This window comes from Ixodes scapularis, unplaced genomic scaffold (genome assembly GCF_016920785.2).
Source record: "Ixodes scapularis isolate PalLabHiFi unplaced genomic scaffold, ASM1692078v2 PGA_scaffold2__306_contigs__length_199485367, whole genome shotgun sequence".
In the NCBI taxonomy this organism is placed as follows: domain Eukaryota; kingdom Metazoa; phylum Arthropoda; class Arachnida; order Ixodida; family Ixodidae; genus Ixodes; species Ixodes scapularis.
Window position 1 is genome coordinate 5,258,852 of NW_024609857.1, and position 18,396 is coordinate 5,277,247.

Consider the following 18,396-nt stretch of genomic DNA (forward strand, 5'->3'; position numbering starts at 1 on the left):
GCCCACGCGTGCCCACTCGCAGCGTGGAACGGGTTCGTTTCGGCCGGCACTCCACGAGTGGTTGCACTCTCCGAGTTCGTTTCAGCGCTGACACCCCACGCGTGCATGCACTCGCTGCACCGAGAAAATCGGGAGTGCGCCAAAATGCAATCCCGTCATGCCTCGCTCCGGCGGGGCCGGCGAGGAGCGGGAGCAGACGACGAGCGTTCGTCTGCTACGATGTGTCGCGGAACCGAAAGGAAAAAAAGTAGATTTTCTGATAGAAATCGCGTCCCGCGGGCAACGAAATCAAACGCGAGCTTGAATTGTGAGCGTCTGCTATTTCCCGAAGAAAGCAATTGACAACCCGTGATTTATTTGCAGGTTTTAAATCGCTCTGTTGCCGTACAAACGCTGGAATATACCAGTGTGTAAAGAAATGCTCAAAACAAACGTAACAGCGGCCCCCGAGATGTCTATCACCATCCGTGTGCGGGTGAAAAATTTAACATTTGTCGACAAAACTCCCCCAGCAGAAACCTTCTGACTACCCAATAAGCATCAGAGAAAGCTAAAGATGGTAACTTTACCCGAGGATTGGGCAACATCATCATGTTTAACATTTACCTACGTCAGATAACTTGCCCCGCCGTATTTTGTCCGAGAAAGCTCTCGTTCTCGACGCCCTCACCAAGGCTAATATCTGATCCACCTATAATGACGATCCAAATCGAAAGTCCCAGTTTTGCTGGATATTCCAACAGGCTAGTTTTAAGCCGTACCCTTTCAGTGGTTCACGCATAATACCATGCTCAAACGGATCAAGCTTCTGCTCGGACAGCATCATCAGTTTTCTTCAGTGTAAACGGTTATAAGAATAACCAGCTGCTTTGTAGACAGCTGGTTGCGGAAATTTACGCCGTCTGTAACTACCTCTACGGCAGCCGAGCTGCTTGAAGTCATCGCAACTATAAACTACAGGTTGCAGCGACCAACGTTCGTAGATAAACGTTGGTAGCGACTGCATTCACGCATTCCCACGCATCACTCCGAACAGAAAGGCGCTAGTTTCGGTTTGAAGTCGGTGCCTTTTCTACAACATAGATGGCGGCAGCATCAGTCTTCTGCACTCGGTGCATTTGGCGAGTTCGTTTGAGTCCAGTTTTCCGTGCAACACTCTGTGAGTGCGATGCATTCTGGGAGAGAACTCGAACGGTGCCAGTGCGTGTGAAACGAACTCGCTATATGACACTAGAGATCAGTGCTCTCTTCTCTGTGGTCACGGGCCGTTTTCTATGGTTTAGACACAACCACCAAAGACAATCTAAGTCAAAGGTCATAGAAGGCACACGCTCAAGACTAGAAATGGACAAAAAATATGATACCCATTTTTGGAGGCTTCTAAAAAACTGCAAATGCATGATTAAAAAAAGAAAAAAAAAAGGTTGCAGAGTTACGGGACTTTTGTTATCTTTCTCCTTTTCTATATTTATTCTTCCTCCCCAGTTTTGGTTTCGAGCAGTGACATACCCGTATTTGCACGAATATAACGCGAGGGCAGGTTTTGATGCCCTCAAAAAGAAAATATATATATATATATATATATTATTACTATTGTAACGCGAACCGAGGCCGCGTCAATTTCTCGCACTCGGGGGCGTAGCCGTTGGGCATAAGGGGCATAAGTGAAAAGTCAATGGAAATAGAAGAAAAATCAGTTTATATTTTTGAGTGCACTCATCCTCACTGGTCCTTCCGCTTACAATTCACTTGGCGACTACGCACGCCTCCCCGCGAAGAGGCGCGGCCTTCTTCTCTTTTTCGTCTTTTTCCGATTGCGCCCTCCTCTCCGCACGAATGGGGCGACCGGAGAAGCGTTCACGCGCTTCGGGCGGAGGTATCATAATTTTAGCTTCTAGGCTAGGTGACGCAAGCTACCGCCTATTAAAAAGGGTACAGCCGTCCATTCATTTATCCAGCCAGCGCAGTAGCGACCACTGTGGCCAACGTTGACTGTGACAGCGACCGAGCCACCGAGCTGTTTTTCCGTCTCCCTCGGGCCGTGTTCCCGCATGCGTTTCTGACGACGGCCGTCGCGCCAGCGGTGCTGTCCTCTTCCCAGTTCCCATCCGGGCGTGAACGCAAGCTGCTTCGCGCCAAGCATGAAGCTCGCCGCCGTCGCAGTGCTGCTGTGCGCGCTCGCACACTGCGTGTTGGGTGAGTGCGCAGCGAGGCTTCTTTTAAGCCTTTCGCCGATCGTCCCGCAGTTGCACGCGGTTGAACGACCGCCCTAGCAGAGCGCGGCTGTCTGTGCTAACGGCTCCGCCCCGAGTCACACTTGCGAGTCACACTTGCGAGTCCCGACTGCGGGTCGGGGCTGCGTGACGAGTTCGCTCCATCAGGCACTGTTGGAAGCAACCACGAGACGGCCAAGAATGCTGTCCGAAAGACGCCCCCCTCCTCGAAGGGCTGACGTCCCCCCGGTGATAAGCCGGGAAAGTACGCCTGACGTGGCCTGTGCCGCTACCTCGTGCCTTATCTCTCGTCGATCCCCCAGACCTTGCCAGCACCGCGCTTAGAACCACCCACCTGTCACTTGAGGGACCTTTCCGACTGAATGAGAGGCCGGAACATGACGGGGAGCTTTTGATTCAGGTGGACGGAGCATGGCCAGGGTTGAAACAGAATGCGCTTTTTTTACCTTTGGGCGAGACGAGTGCGAAATTGTCCCAGTCCACAAGGAGGTCACTCCCACACCACCTCACGGAGTCAATCCCCTGCAACCGAGACGACATCCGCGAGTTGTGTAGAACAGTTACTCGGACAATAGCATAATCACCTGTGTGTGTGTGTGTGTGTGTGTGTGTGTGTGTGTGTGTGCGCGCGCGCGCGCGTGCGTGCGTGCGTGCGTGTTGTGTGTGTGTGTGTGTGTGTGCGTGCGTGCGTGGAAAAACATGTTTTTTTTTTTTGTCTTGATTAGTTTTTATAAGAACTAAAATAGTCTTCATAGCGCCGTCCGGTTGGTGAAAGGGGCACAATATGTGTATGGGCGCACGCCTTTCCCTCCTCACCTGCACACCGAACGGCACCACAAACTTTTAAGTGCAATAAAGTACTATCACTATCACTATCAGGAGTATGGTGCTGACTTCTGGCCAAGAAAAACCCACAAAGTGGATCTTGCCAGTCCAGCTCTCTTTGCTCACTCGGTAGATGCACCGGTTTTGAAACAATTTTGTCGGATGTGTACTTGAGTGGTCCGAGAAAGGGCGTGTCATCACTCGGTGGTAAAAGGTGGCGGGTCTCGTAAGTTCCGGGTATGAGATGGTCCACGACGGCCACCGACACCGAGGAATGCAGGTAGCCCTCTAGTCTAGCCGCTCTCAAACTTTTGGCCGTCACGGACCCTCCGACTCACTCGGAGGCTGTTCGGGGACCCCCGATGCATTCCGCATCAAAAATGCAATGTCGAGAGTTTTTTTTTTTTCTTTGCTTGGCAAGGACTTTTACGAACGCTCTTGATGACGGTTCCGTGGACCACAGTTTGAAAACCGCAGCTCTAGGCAGCTGTTGCCTGTGGAGGGGCACTTCTTGAAACTGCCGGGTTCTGCCCTCTCTGCAGGGCGGTATTTGAGTCCTGTGTGACGAGCCGTTGCACGGGTCGCCAGTGCGTGCCCTTGCTCGGACACTCCCTGCTCGCTTCCGGCCATCTCTGCGCTAGTGCACGGCCGCATTGTGGGCAGACATTGTCCGAGCCAAGGATGAACCCCGAAAGACTATGGTCGTATATTGATCTCTGGAAACGCGGAGCACTGGGCGGAGTATGAGCGAAAGACTACGAGTTGTCTGTCCACCCTTTTGTCAGTGCGGCACAGCTGGGATCGAATGTCGCACACCGGCGTGTCCGGTGCAGCCTATGACATCTTGGCACTTCCTTGTTCACTCAGCAAAGCCCCGTCACTGCAGGTGCCGACCTTCCGGACGTGCCTACGACCGTTCCGACCTCGCCCAACGAGGCGGTGTCTGTACCCTCGGCACCCCAGAAGAACGAGACAACCGTCGAACCCCCGGTGACGACTCCTAATGGGACGACGGTGGCTCCCCCGGTGCCCACCACCAACGGGACGACGGTGGCTCCCCCGGTGCCCACCACCAATGGGACGACGGTGGCTCCCCCGGTGCCCACCACCAACGGGACGACGGTGGCTCCCCCGTCGACCACCACCAACGGGACGGAGGCGCCCACGACCCCCGCGTCGGTGCCGACTGCGGCCCCCTCGGGCCAGCTGCCCGAGCGGCACTTCGACGCCCTCAGCTTCGTCGGGGGCATCATCCTGTCCCTGGGTTGCCTGGCCATCCTCTACGTGGGCTTCAAGTTCTACAAGGCACGCACAGAGCGCAACTACCACACGCTCTGAGCCCGCCCCCGCTCGGCCCCCGGGGCCACCTTCCGCAGGTTCCACGGAGGCGGGCCCCGTGTTTCGGGGCCGACTTGCGGTCCTTCTGCGGGACGTCCCCGGGACGAGCGGCTGGCGGCAAGTGCGCGAGCTAGCTGGCCTCGGGCGGGCCGGGTCCTCCCGACCGTGCGGCGCCAGGGCTAGTCCACTGCGGCGGAATGGGGAGGAAGACTCGCTGCTCCGTCACGGTTGCCCGGCCGGCCCGCCATCGAGTCGGTCGGGGTCTCGTCCTCGGGCAATAAGGGTAAAAAGTCGGGTCCCCCGAGCCGCGCCTCTGCGGGACAATCTTTTGTTGGGTCGCTTCAACCTTTCTAGCCTCTTTTGTCTACGCCGTTCCGGCTGCATCCTAGTGGATGGGGCAGTCAGTTGAGAGTCAAAAATTGCGGCGGCGTTTTCGTCTTGCGTGGAATAGAGGTTGTCTCTCGGGCATAACTCGTTAGCTGATTTCTTTTGGGGGCACCGCAAAGGCCGTTTCGTCAACGTGCGCGTCGGCGCTATTCTTTCGCCGTAAACTGCGTGGTAACCGCCGTGAGAAGTTGCCGTGAAAGAAAATTGCGAGTCTAAATGATGCGTCCCCGTTCTCTTCTCGATCCGCGATGGGTCTGTCGCGAGCGGAGAGATCGGCCCCTCTGTCACTGGCGCCTGTTGCCTCGCGCTGCTCCCGCAAACTCGTTGCTGCCGTCGTTAGTTTCTGCAAATTCGACGCGGACGCTCGAAACCGGCGGTCGTTGTAGATATGTACGGCGATTTGTGCCGACTCCCGCGCGGTGCTCCCAGTGCACCTACTGCGGCTTGCAAAGCTTAGCGAGGGTGACACCTCGCTTTCGTGCAGCTTGCACATTCCCTCCGACTGCCCCGTACTTACGAGACACGCTTAATGGCTGCAGAAGCTTCTGCTGGAGTCGCTTAAGAATGCTTCTTCCAACGCTTACTTCTAAAGATTGCTTTATTTGTTCTTAATATCGACATAATGCTGCCCAAGTTCCTTGCGTCTCTAGGCCCAGGCTTAATACCTGCTGCAGAAGCACGCCTGCGGTACATTTTTTTCCCCAATCTGAAGCAAACGCTGCCTCGATTTCTTAACGCGATGCTCTCCAACCCGCTCCTGCAAGGGCTCTGCCCAATTGCGAGCTGGCCCCTGGATCCTCACAGTGCCGTCGGGAGACATCTATACCTGTAAATAGGAGCTGCACCTGTAATTTATTCTGGTATGGAGCGAATAAAGGTACTAGATTTTTCGGTGGACTCCGTTTCTTTGCCTTCCATCTGGTACGGAGGTGTGTCCAGATACAAGTAGGTCAACTGAATACCACGACAGATTTATTAAAAAAGATGCGCGAGCTCTACATAATCAAAATGCACGTCAAGGTCAAACTTGCAGTCAACACGGTTAGTAATTGGCATCTCGTCCAATTGACTTTCGAAATTATTATATTTATAAATATTGGGACATGGCCTAGAATTATACGTATCTGCATTATTATAGTGGTTTATCGTTACTAGCAATGGTTGGGACTGAGAAAAAGCCAGGCTGGACAACTTGGTGATGACACCTCAATTTCTGGATGAGTGAGAGCTGATATTGAGCTGAGCCACTCTGTTTAACGAAAATACAATCTGGATGCTTGCATTTTGTTTGGGCAGCGGATGCAGGAGTATGGAACTGAACTGTTGGGTTAGTGCCCCGAACGAGCGCTTTCCTCCGAGCTTCTCATGTCGGCCTTTCAGTTTAAAAAAGGAAACGGTGGCTCCTTTGTGCTGTTGCTCTGTACTATATTCACTATGCATTCCACAAAGGAGATGCTGCTGTTACAAATGTTGGTGCACGCTTTCCTCGGTGACAATCCTGCAATGCTGGACCTCTTCACAAACGGTCTGTACCAGTCAACGTTACTAGAACACTCGGTTGGGAAACTCTCCGTCGAAACGTGGGCCGCTGGCGTCCACCGAGACCGAGCTAAAAACTACAACAGCGCCACTCTTTATCATTTGTCTGTACTGTGGTCACATTGAGCTTTTGGAAAGCATGTTTTTGCATAAAAACAAACGGAAACAACTCTCTTTGCATGAGATTTATTGGAGTTTAGTACAAAATGAAGGGCGCGTGATGTTTTTAAAATCTTTAATTTGCGGGGTTTTGCGGCACAATTAATATTGTTTTTATACAACCATGCCCCAGCTGTACTTTCAGGTAGCGCGTCCCGACCTAAGTGCATTTTAACTTGGTTAGTAAGACGCGGCGCGTCCGCTGGGGAGACGGGGGTGGCACTCCTGTAACCCTTTCCGCTGTATCTGTTTCGCCGTTAAAATGCCAGATTAAGCCAAAATAGACGTCGCGTGCAGTTCCTCGAGTGGCTGCTGCGGGAGAAATGGCGGCGTTGTGTTTGCCATTAGCTCGGTGCTCGAGGACAGATCTGGGACACTTTTTCAGAGCAGTCTCCGTGGCAGTTTCCCAACCGAGTGGTTTAGCAACATTGGTACCAGTATAACGTAGTTTTGTGCACCAGCCTTCCGATGGATAAAACTTGTAGATCCAACGTGTCGGTCGAGAGGTAAATGTCTCGACGAGGTGAACCGATTCTATTTGGACTGCAGCCAGTGAGGTGCAGTGGCCTGCACGGATCTTATGGGGACAACCAGCAATGCCGACCTGGCTCCTGCGTCGTGTTGCGGCGCACGTGTGCCTGCAGCTGCAAGAAATTGTTTCCGATGGCGAGACTCTTCCTGGCGCTTGAGCAGAGCAAACGCTAGAGAGGAGACGACCCCTCCAGCGTTTGCTCTGCTAAAGTGCAGGTGGGTGGAGCTTCCTCCAAACACTTAACCTATCGTAGGTCTCCATATTTCTAGCAGCATTTCCATACAGACTTGTTTGGTCATACAGTTTGCGGGAATTCTGTGGAACAGTTTATCAAAAAGTGGGCATCCTGCAGAAGCATTTGCAAACCATCGCTAAATTCAGCCGCGCGATTCACGAAAAAAGCTGCGGTTTGTTTTAACGAAGAAAGTGTTTATGGACCCAGTTTTACGCAAAAAGCGCAACGCTCTAGCGCAATGAAAAAGTGTCTCACGTAGGCTATGTAGGACATGCATGACCCGTAGCAGCCGACACATAAACAGTGGAGCATAGAGAGCACAATGAAAAACGGCCTCGGTGAACACGGACGACGAAGAGGAAACGAACACGACGGGACAACGGCCGATTTGCAGCTGAAGTTGATTCTACGCAAAAGGAACGAAGGAAACTTTTAAACGGATTCCACGCGCAGATTAGGACGCACACCTGCGGGGCAACAGAAGGACGCCTCACAAATTGGCACTTGACCGAAGGTACGTTATCTCCTTCTCGGATAACGCCACTGACGGTTCCCTGACTCTGCCAATGAAGAAAAAAATGAGAAGTTTGGATCCCCTGCCGAATTGGAGCGCAGCTCTTGAGGGAGGGGAAGGTACGGAGAGGAAGCTAGGCACCTCATCCTCGCCTCCCATTTAGGGGCAATTTAGCGGGGAAGGTTTTCCGCTAAATTTAGCGGGGAATTTTTTCCGCTAAATTTAGCGGGAAATTTTTTCTGCTAAGTTTAGCGGGAAATCTTTTCCGCTAAATTTAGCGGGGAAATTTACCCATAATGCAACACACGGTGATGTCACTGACCCTCGTGACGGCATGCGGGACATCATCCATGACATCGCTGGTGACCCTTGTGACATCACGTGTGACATCGTGGGAAACGTCCCATAATGCACTGCGCAGTTACGCTGACGCCGCTCAAGCCAGAAACGGGCGCCTAAGAGCTGCGCTCTAATAAAGAAAGCTTCAGTTATTTCTCGAGTCATTCCGTCTCGGTGTCTTCCCACAGCAATCGTGTTTGTTTCCTCTTCGTTGTCCGTGTTCACCGAGGCTGTTTCTCGTAGTGTTTAATCGTTGCCAACTGGCCCAATTTATAACCTTACTTGGGAGCATATACGAGGCATGCTTAGCCATAATAATGGTAACTGGGCACAATTGCAACGAGCGAGATTCACCGAGGGGCTCGGCGAGAGTCGAACCCCAAACCGTGCGATCCCCAATCCGTCTGCTTGGCGTAACGCAGATGTGAGAGAGAGCGCTAGGACTACGACTTGCCGGTTGCCTGCGGTAGTGCGCAATTGTCCACAGCAAACGAGACTGGGTCCAACGTACTTTGTCCCCAGCCAACCGTCGGCGGGTACTTGGCATACACAGGCGACCATCAGCGGCCAGTTCTACTTCCTCCAGCAGACCTGCAGGCAACTGGGCTATTCACACGGCGAAGGAATCGCTCCCTTTGTTGCCCCGGATGCACGTCGCGTGGTAACGACGTCGGGCTTTTGCTCGGGCTGCACAAATGCTCCTCGCCTCGGCGGGGGATCCTTTTGCAATTGCCGCTATTTTATTTGCGTGTCTGCCAACTGTACAGATCTTGCCGAGCAAGATGTCAAAAGTGGCGTTGGGATCGCCTCGCTCGTTGTGGCTGCAGCTGTTACGCACATGGTCCACCCGAAGGAGTCTTCGATATTCCTCGGTGCCGTCCTCGTACGACTGGTTTTGGATAGGGATGTCGCGAACCACCCTAAGTTCGATTTCGAAAGGTTTCGATACTTGCGAAGCGAACTGAGGTTCGATATTTTCGTACCAACCGAGGTTCGAATTCGAAAAATTCGCAACTTTCGATCACAGTGGAGTTTCGAATTCGAAAAGTTTGAAGCTTTCACGGTTTCTAAAATTTCGGATTCGAATATTTCGAATGTTTTTTTACTTCAGGTTCGATGAATTCGAAGATTTCGAATTCTTTGGAAATAAAATTCGAAAACTTCGAACGCTTCGAATTTTTATAGACATGAAGTTCGAACAATTCGAAGATTTCAAATTTCTTTCTGCATAAAGTTCGAAAAGTTCGAATGTTTCGATTCTCTTATAACGCCAAATTCGAAAAAAAAAAAAAAAAAGATTTTGAATTCCTTTCTGGTCTAAGTTTTCAAAGTTCGAAGTCCGGTTTTCAAGTTCCTTAACAGTTTCAGTTTCAAATAACGTTTTCACGACTCACTGGTTTTCACAAAATCAAGTTTAGAAAAGTTACCACCGAATTCAGAAACCTCACTCAAACTACGCTCAAACTGAAGGGCCCCTCCACTTCCTCGAGGGAGGCGCGAGGGCCGGCGCTGGCCAATCGCGAGGACGGATCCGCCGTCGCGATTGGCCAGCGCCGGCCCTCGCGCCGTCCTCGAGCAAGTGGAGGGGCCCTTAAGTTTGAGTGTAGCTTGAGTGAGGTTTCTGAATTCGGCGGTTAGGGTGTGATATCTAGATTCTGCGAAGTTGGTCAGGCAATTAAATGAGACGATGAGTGTCCCGGATGTGCTGGAATATTTGCCAGTGCAGAGTGACGTGTGACCATAGATCAGTAATTGTGACCGCCAGCCCGGGGGGGGGGGGGTTAACCTGCATCACGAAGTAGTGATCACACGAACATACTGTTTTACGAGACTCATCCAGTTCGAAACGGCCAGGGGCGAGCAGGAGGTTGAGGCTCAGAAAAACCTTGAAGCGACCTGGCAAACTACCTCGCCACCCCTTGCACGCTGGTAGTAATCCGATTGAACGCCGCCCGAGTGACGCTGGCATATATATTAAGTTAAGTTTGTAATTGTCCTGGAGGTTTGTTTTCTGGGACGGAGGAATCGCCTCGCAAAAAGCCGACACAACTCGAGGTCGAGGAGCGTTCTACCATACAAGCGGCGTCCGAAGAGAAAAAACGGGGGGAAAGAGGGTAGCGGGAGGGGGGCTTCAGCTTCCTTCTCCCCCTTCCAGACATTCCGGACTGTTAAAGAAAACAATACGGGGAAAGAGAGCGTGGTCGATCTTATTTTAATTTGAAATTATTTATGCTGTCGCTCTTCACTGCATAAAAGATTGCGTAGATGGTCATTGTTAGAAACTCTTTGTCAGAAGGCACTACTCGTCACATGCTTAGTGGTTCGGAAGTTCAAAGCTATGTCTTTTCGACCTAAATACCTGTGCCAATATTAATAAATGTGGGGATAAAAAGTTGGAAAAAAAAACTATCAAGAATTCGCCGGAAGTGTTTGATTCTTGCATATTCAGAGGTTCAGAGCTTTGAAACAAGTTTCTCCTACCAAAATGTGTACAGGCTAACAAAAACACGTCCCAGGAACGTGAAGCGAAAAAAAAAAAAAAAAGTTTTCTTTTAATGACGTACTGAACTTGAACACTATTAGAAATCTTCTCCCATGAGTTAATTTATTCCTTAACGTGAAAAAACAATAAATACAATATTTTGTATTCTGCAGATGGCAATGATATGTACTGTCTGTGGTGTTAATTTAAATGCGATACCTCAAACAATTTAGACGAAAAAAAATTACCAAGTTTAGGGCATAATTGCAAGATACATGTTTGGACATTTCTTCGAAACTCACGTTGAATAACAATAATCACATCTTAAGACGACACTTACCTAGGCTATACATAGATCATTTTTAAAAAGTTTAACATCTCTACCATAAATAGCTTCGGCTACAGCGCGCTTCAAACCTGGCACAAACGATAATCGTCAAAAACCCGTCGTCCTTCCTCGCCCCTTCGGGAATTTATTTCTTTAAAACTAAGCATGCCAGAATATTGAAACAAACGGCATTGTCTTTCGTAAGGAACGCAGCACCACGTGTTAAAGTTCAAGAAAAAAATTATGAATGTACCTCACTAGTTGAATTCAAGTGAAACCGTCCGCCGGTCTTTCGAAGTTCGACGAACGTCGAACTTTTACCCTAAAAGTTCGAAGTTCGTCGACCTTCTGACTTTTTAGGATTCGAAAGTTCGAAACTTTTCGATTCTCTTAATAAATAAGTTCGAAATTCATCGAATTTTTTGGTCAGTCAAGTTCGGAAGTTCGACAAGCATCGAACTTTGCAGCGCACTAAGTTCGAAAGTTCGAAAAAGATCGAATTTTTTAGCGTAATAAGTTCGACGGTTCGAAAAGCGTCGAACTTCTTAGCTTAACAAGTTCGAAAATTCGACGAATTTTACGATATAGACAATTCGAAAAATCGAAATCTTCCGAACCTTTCGAACCGCTTGATTCGATCATCGAAACTTCGATTCGAAAAAAGTTTGCGGCATCCCTAGTTTTGGATTCCTTCGTGTTCCATCCATCCATTGAAGAATTGTCTCTCTTTTAGCGGGAAGCAGTTGGTCGTCCTCTGCATCTGCTGCTGCCATAATCGCGTAGTGCCGTTTCAAGTACACCCTGTTTCTTCTACTCGGTGCGAGCCCCGTTGTCGAGAGTGTGACCGCTCAATACGTCCGCTAACGTCCCTCTCGTGAACGGGGAGGTATCCACTTAGCCGAGAGGGGAGGGCTGCAGAGTGAAGGCTTTTCTAGGAGCCGGCAGGGAGCCCGTCAGCGGCCCAGGGTTCAAATAGGAAGGCTGGGAGGAGGCCTGAATACAGGATTTAGAAAGGGGGCAGAAATAGAATCAAGCGCGAGGAGATTGTGGAACAATGAAATGATTTTGTATTGTATGGACTGGCAGAGATACAGCTTGGAGATAGGGAGAAACCAGCTCACTCGGCAGGTTATTTTTGGGCGGGATGCAATCCATGTGGAGGGGAACGGAAAGGAGGAAAATCGGGGACTGCTAGTGAAAGGGTGATGGAATGCTGCGCAGAACACGTGGGGTTCAAAGGCAATTGCGGAGATTTAGACACACTCGTACGATTTGTAGATCTGAAAACGGGAACCGATTCGAGAGAGGGAAATGCGCGGCACTTTTGGTGTATATTTCCACGAATGTTGGAGAAATTGGCACTAATGGGGAAATAGTAATCTTGGGAGACACTGACGACCCTTTTTAAAGCTGTGATCATCAGGTGCTGTGATGGACGTTCAAGGGCGTATATATCTTCATCCTTGAAGCAGTGATCCGTCTCCGTGCCCCGTGATACGGGTGAAAAAAGAGGCTCTCGTCTTTTGTTAATTTATTGTAACCGACAGAACCGTGGACCTGCCGAATATTCGACATACAGTATGACCTGCACGTCGAAGATCTGACAGGTCCACGGTTCGTTCATTCATTTATTATTCCTCGAGGGCCCGTTGGGGCATTATACAAGCGGGGTCAATAACACACTAATAATCGTAGTTTAAAACAAATTAACACTCACAGAGAGCAAGTCAGCAATACAGATGAATCAAAGAACAACAAAATACAAGTAGTTATCAACATTACACAATATTATTAATATTTTAACGGTATGCACTGTGAACAGTGAAAAGGAAGAATTAGCAGATAGACATGTTTGTAAGTTCCAGGTAATTGATCAGTTCTTCGGCAAATCTATCAGAGTTAGTCTCGGTTACAACGCTATCGGGTAATTCATTCCGGTCCTTGATTGTCATGGACAGATAGGAATTATAAAATGATACGGTTGAACTAAAAAGCGGGCGAACTTTGCGGGAGTTATCATGGCGGAGGGATATGCTGTAGGGTGGAAGGAAGAGGGATGCTCTAATAGAGGCAGTGTTATAGTATAATTTATGAAACGGGGCTAGTCGAGAAAGAATGCGCCTAAATGAGAGTGTGTGAAGGTTAGCTTTGCTCCTTAGGCCTGTTACGCTAGAGAAACGAAAGTAGTCTGAGAAAATGAACCTTAAAGCTCGGTTTTGAATTGCTTCTAATTTCATAACTAGGTAATGCTGCCATGGGGACCATACAGAAGACGCATACTCTAGACGAGATCTAACAAATGTTATGTATGATAATTGCTTAATTTCAGGCGAGGCCAGTTTGAGGTTGCGCCAAAGATATCCTAACGATGAATTAGATAAAATAAAATTAATGTGAGTTGCCCAAGATAGATCACAGGTGAAATGAACGCCGAGGTATTTATAAGATGTACAGGGACCAATTATTGTGTCCTTGAGTTGATATGAAAAGAGTGATGGGGACTGTGATCTGGTGAAAGACACTAGTTTCGTTTTATTTACATTAACTGTCATTTGCCATGTTTGACACCATTCTTCTATTACTAGTAAGTCAGCCTGTAAGAGTAGGTGATCATTACTTCTGTATAGAGCACAATCGTCAGCAAAGAGGCGAATTTCAGATGTTAGGTGAGCAGGAGGGTCGTTAACGTATATTAAAAACAGCAAGGGGCCAAGAACACTACCTTGGGGTACGCCGAACGTTACACGAGAAAGAGGTGAACGGGACGCGTTTACAACAGTGTACGATCGAACAGGAAATTTTTATATCTAAGTGATTACTGAATAGGCAGTTGGGTTAGGTTTTGTAGCAGACGTTGCTGGGGAACTTTATCGAATGATTTAGAAAAGTCAATGAAAATGACATCGGTCTGTAATCTCTTGTCAAGGTTACTGTGAAGCTCACGAATGAAATGTATTAGCTGGGTAGCACACGAATGTGTCTTACGAAAACCATGCTGATTTTTAAAAAGCAGATCGTAATTTTCCAGATATTTCACGATAGAAGAGAAAATGACGTGCTCTAGTAATTTACATGAGATGCTGGTGAGAGATATTGGGCGATAGTTCGATACAACATTACGATCCCCACTTTTAAAAATAGGGATGACTCTACCAATTTCTTTCGGTTTCAATAAATTAACGAAGAGGGGAGCGTTTTTTTAAGAACATATATGTTCTTAGAAAGAAAGCTATTCTCCTAGGATAAAATGAGAATGCAAGTACATCGACAAATGCAAAATAAAAAAAGCCACTGTGGAGGATAGCTGTCACGCGTGAATAAATAGAGGAATGAAGTGGGAAAAAGTGTGGCCGAGCTGCCTTCCTCGCCAGAAAAGAATAAGTCAACTGTCCACTCAAGTTTTGATACGATAGCTACCTTCTATGATTCAGTAGCGTTTAGGTGGACGAGAAATTGTCCAGGTAGTAATTCTATTTCTGGTGAATTTAGAGCGGCGTCAAGACTTTCAAAAGCGATAGTAAAATTATATAAAAAGTATTGTATTACACCAAAATTCAATGAAGGGAAATTCGATGAAACGGCGTCAAGCGATTCAATGAAAACGGCATTCCATCAAGTGTCCGGTACCCCGGTTAATGTTATTGATGAAATGAGTAATCACCGTGTTGTACGTTGTACCTTCTCTCTGTACATTGCAAAACGTGATATTTTAGGGAAACAAATTTTGGTTAGAGGAGCGCTGTGAGGGAGCTGATGTCAAGATGTTTTCTAGCTCTTTCTTGAGTGGGTTGGATGAGTGTTCCGTAAATGAAAACTTGGTTTCACAACAAACTGATAGTCTCAAGTTGCCTGCATTCCCGTTTTCAACATTGCAGCTTCTCTACATACCCCACAGTTTACGTCTAAAATTAAACCAAGTATCTGGAAAACAAGTTTATATAAGCGAGCAAAGAGCTCAGACTTGGACCGTGATTGGACTTCCTATCGTGCCTTAAGTTGCAAGAAATTGATAAAAGAGGCCAAGCGGGGCTTCTTCGATGTCTTGAATATGCTGCAGTCAGACTCGAAGAAAATTTGGAAATGACTGGAAATGTGCCCATGTTGTTCCTAGACTTAGGACTGGAGATAAAAATTAATTTGGCAACTACAGACCCATCTCACTCACCTGTGTTTCATGTAAACTTCCAGAACACACATCGTCGCAAATCATGACCCACCTAACTATTAATCAACTTCTTTTTATTAACCAGCATGGCTCTCTGCGTTCATGCGAGACGTTTGAGTTGTGAAATGACCATCATTTTCTGTTCACAGAAAATGATGGTCATTTCTGTTCAGACACGTCGATGACATTTTTATTAACTTCCCGAAAGCGTTTGATCGCGTACCACATGACCGGTTGATATGTAAGCTGACTAAACTTATTCACAGGTGTTAAATGGATGAAAAACTTTTGGCTAAGAGAGGCCAATCAGTTGTGATTGGCATGCTCCTCTCTTTCCCTCCTCTTGCGACGTCAGGTGTCCCGCAGGGGTCTGCACTGGGTCAGGTGTCCCGCAGGTGTCTGCACTGGGTCCTGTGCTTCTTCTCATGTACGTCGATGATCTCCACTCTAACGTCAAATCGTGCGCTCGTCTTTTCGCTGATGGTTGCGTCATCTACCGTCTCGTTGTGGACCCTCACGATAGTGAAATTTTACAAGATGACTTGGACAGTTTCAGACTGGTGTGACACGTGGCTGATGAAGATGAACACACATAAAACAAAAGCTACAGCCTTCCCCTCGAAACGGCATCTCGCCCATCACAGATACTTCATTGGTGGCGACGCCATTGAAAATGTCTCCTCCTTTAAATAGTGTAACGATAATTCTCCTCAGTTACTCAGTCGAGCCGTTCTCAGTTCCCGTCGTCTTCCTCTCTTTTTACTATCGTAGCACTCTCCCCCTCCCCTCGAAAAAAACAAACAAGGTTGGTCTTTTTTACGCATTAACTGCTCTTAATGCAGTTAATGTGATCTTCATCGTAGTCCGTCTGCAAAAGATGCGCACATTCTTTACGGAACTTGGACTTGGCGCGCTCGTGGGATGTGTAGCTCGACAAGCGACACATACGCGGGAAAGCAACGGTGTGTGCCAGGAGGTCGTCCGTCAGTGAGGCAGTAGGCGACAGGCCCTCTTCGTTCCAAGATTCCATAAGGCCTCGGGGAGGAAGCTTAGCAGCTCTCCCGACAGACCGCAAGGTCCGTCTCGCCAGAATCGCCAATTTGAAACTAGGGCACATTACGGTTACCGGCCTCCGACACTGCCAGTCTCTTCCCGACTTGGCCGCATGGCGTCCCGTGCCTGTCTACGAATTCCATAGAGTATGCCGAGTGTCCGTGCAACGTTGCGTCTCGTTCACCCCCAGCCTCGTCTCAATAGGCAGCGTCGCGTCACAACCGAGTCTGAACGGTACTTCTTTTGCAGTTTCTAGCTGGTATATGTTCAGTGTGAACATGGCGTGCGAGACAAAGTTATACCAATTAGTATGCGCGGAGGCGGACAAGATATCAGTAAGTGTACGGTTGTTCCTCTCAACTAGACTGTTCGTTTGAGGGTGATACACGGATGCTGGAGAATGTCGTACGCCATGCCTCGCCAGACAGTTTCTGAAAGGGTGAGACATAAGTGGTGTACCACGTTCCAATATTATTGAGTGTAGCGTGCCACGTCTTGGTACAATGTTAACATCAATAAACTCCTCTAGGAAATCTGCGGTGGCATCTGGCACCGCTAGGGCCTCTGCCCATTTGGTTAAGCAGTAACTATAACGACGACTTCCGCTCCGGGATTTTGGGGAAAGGTTTGAGAAAGTAGATTCCGATGAGCTTAAACGGATGTTCTGGACTGGGCAACGGGGTATGTCCCACTTAGATGCCTTCCAGAACTGGCAGTGTTTGCATGTCTGAACATGTTGACATAGGGCGCGCCACCAAAAACGTGCGGCAACCTTAGTGTAGGTCTTCCAATGCTCATCCTCTGCCCAAATGGAGCGCCAGCAGTCTGAACCAGATGCCAAAGTTTCAGAACTAAGCATTACCTTCGTCAAAAGTGATTTTCTTAAAATTTCAGCCGGAAAATGGGGCCCATTTTCAATAACTGGCACCATAGAGCTCCGTGTATTTGAGCTCTGTCAGCCGCCATTTTCCCATTGAAAATCTCAACAGTCTATGCGGAGGGCAAGTTCGTCCGACCCCAATTGGCCGATTGGAATAAATAGTGGGTCGGCGCGACCCCCTATCCGAGCGTCGTCTGCTCCTTTGCAACGTCGTCTGTGTCCGTCTTACCTTTCCTGCGACTTTCGAAAGCGCAGGTCTTTACGAGCCAACTCGACTTCGGCTTTCAGAGAGGGCAGACGAAATAACTCGAGCGGTAGGTTGTTTTTGTCTAACAACTAGCAGACGCGCATCAAGGAGGGAAGTCAAAGGACTCACTGGCGAGGTGTCCCGAGGCGCCGAGGTTTGCTTGCTAAGAACCGAGAGGTGAGGGTGGTTAGTGTCTGCAAGTTCCCTCCCAAATACTTTTTCCCTCCATTCGTGTGCGGCGAGACCCCTCACTCTTTAACGGCGTCGGCGGGTTGGCGCAGTTAACGTCGTCTGCTTTACGTCTGCTAGTCAAAGCGATGGCTGCTTTACCTTTCCTGCGTCTGTCGGAGATTCACCGCCTTTTTACCGGCGAGAATGTGGCCTTCGAAAAAGGCAAAAGGAAATACCTCGAAGGATACGTCCTTTCTTTTGAGGTGAAGGATTTCACTCTAGTTGCGAATGTCCAGGCGTCGTTTAAGAATTGTAGCTACGCGGTAAAGATGACGCTCTCCAATTTTTGGAGAGTCACTGCAAGTGCCCTTGCAGGGCTGCAAAGTACAGCCACATGGTGGCTACCGCCTTTTACGCGGCTCTAAATGGACTGTCCAAGACGGACCTTCCACAGCAGTGGCTGCACCGCCCCAAGAGCAGCATGCCGCAGCAGGTCGCTTGCTCAGGTAAGTAGACACCATGTTCATCGCTGTGTTAAAACGTTTAGTTGCACAAGTTTCATGAATGGTGCCTCGCGTTTAATGAGTTGTTCAAAGATAATAAGCTAAAGACAGATGACAGCCGGTGTAGCGACTGTAAATAAGCAATTGCGGCTGTGCAATCGGTACTGTGAGCACATCATAGCCCAAAAGTGCTCGATCGCTGCTCGTTGTCACCACTTTTTAGCTCGACTAAAAGGCTGTTGGCAGTCAGCGTATCGGGGTACGTATGTGTGTCGTAAACCCAAGTTGCAAAAGTTTGAAAACCTGCGCTAATCTGTGGAAGAGAAACCGAGCGAGATCGATCGAGCTACCCGAGCGTATTGCGGAAGTTATGCCATAGATTCATTGACACCAAGTAATTATTGCTTTTTTGTTTTTTTTGCAAAATTTTATGGAAACTTACTTTTCTATGCCCCGTTATTTAAA

At 48.6% G+C, this 18,396-nt stretch overlaps 1 protein-coding gene across 1 annotated transcript; it reads left to right on the plus strand.

Annotated features, from left to right (window-relative positions):
- Positions 1-1,821: 1,821 nt before the first annotated feature.
- LOC8025563 (uncharacterized protein P19A11.02c) lies at positions 1,822-5,681 on the plus strand. The gene is made up of 2 exons (XM_029976134.3): positions 1,822-2,196; positions 3,946-5,681. Exons 1-2 carry the CDS (start codon positions 2,142-2,144, stop codon positions 4,395-4,397), a joined length of 507 nt encoding a protein of 168 aa, XP_029831994.1. The 5' UTR covers positions 1,822-2,141; the 3' UTR covers positions 4,398-5,681.
- Positions 5,682-18,396: the final 12,715 nt, after the last annotated feature.

Coding starts and splice junctions, on each gene's coding strand:
- LOC8025563 (XM_029976134.3), top strand. CDS start 2,142: ATGAAGCTCGCCGCCGTCGCAGTGCTGCTGTGCGCGCTCGCACACTGC. Junction 2,197..3,945: donor GCTCGCACACTGCGTGTTGG/GTGAGTGCGCAG, acceptor CCGTCACTGCAG/GTGCCGACCTTCCGGACGTG.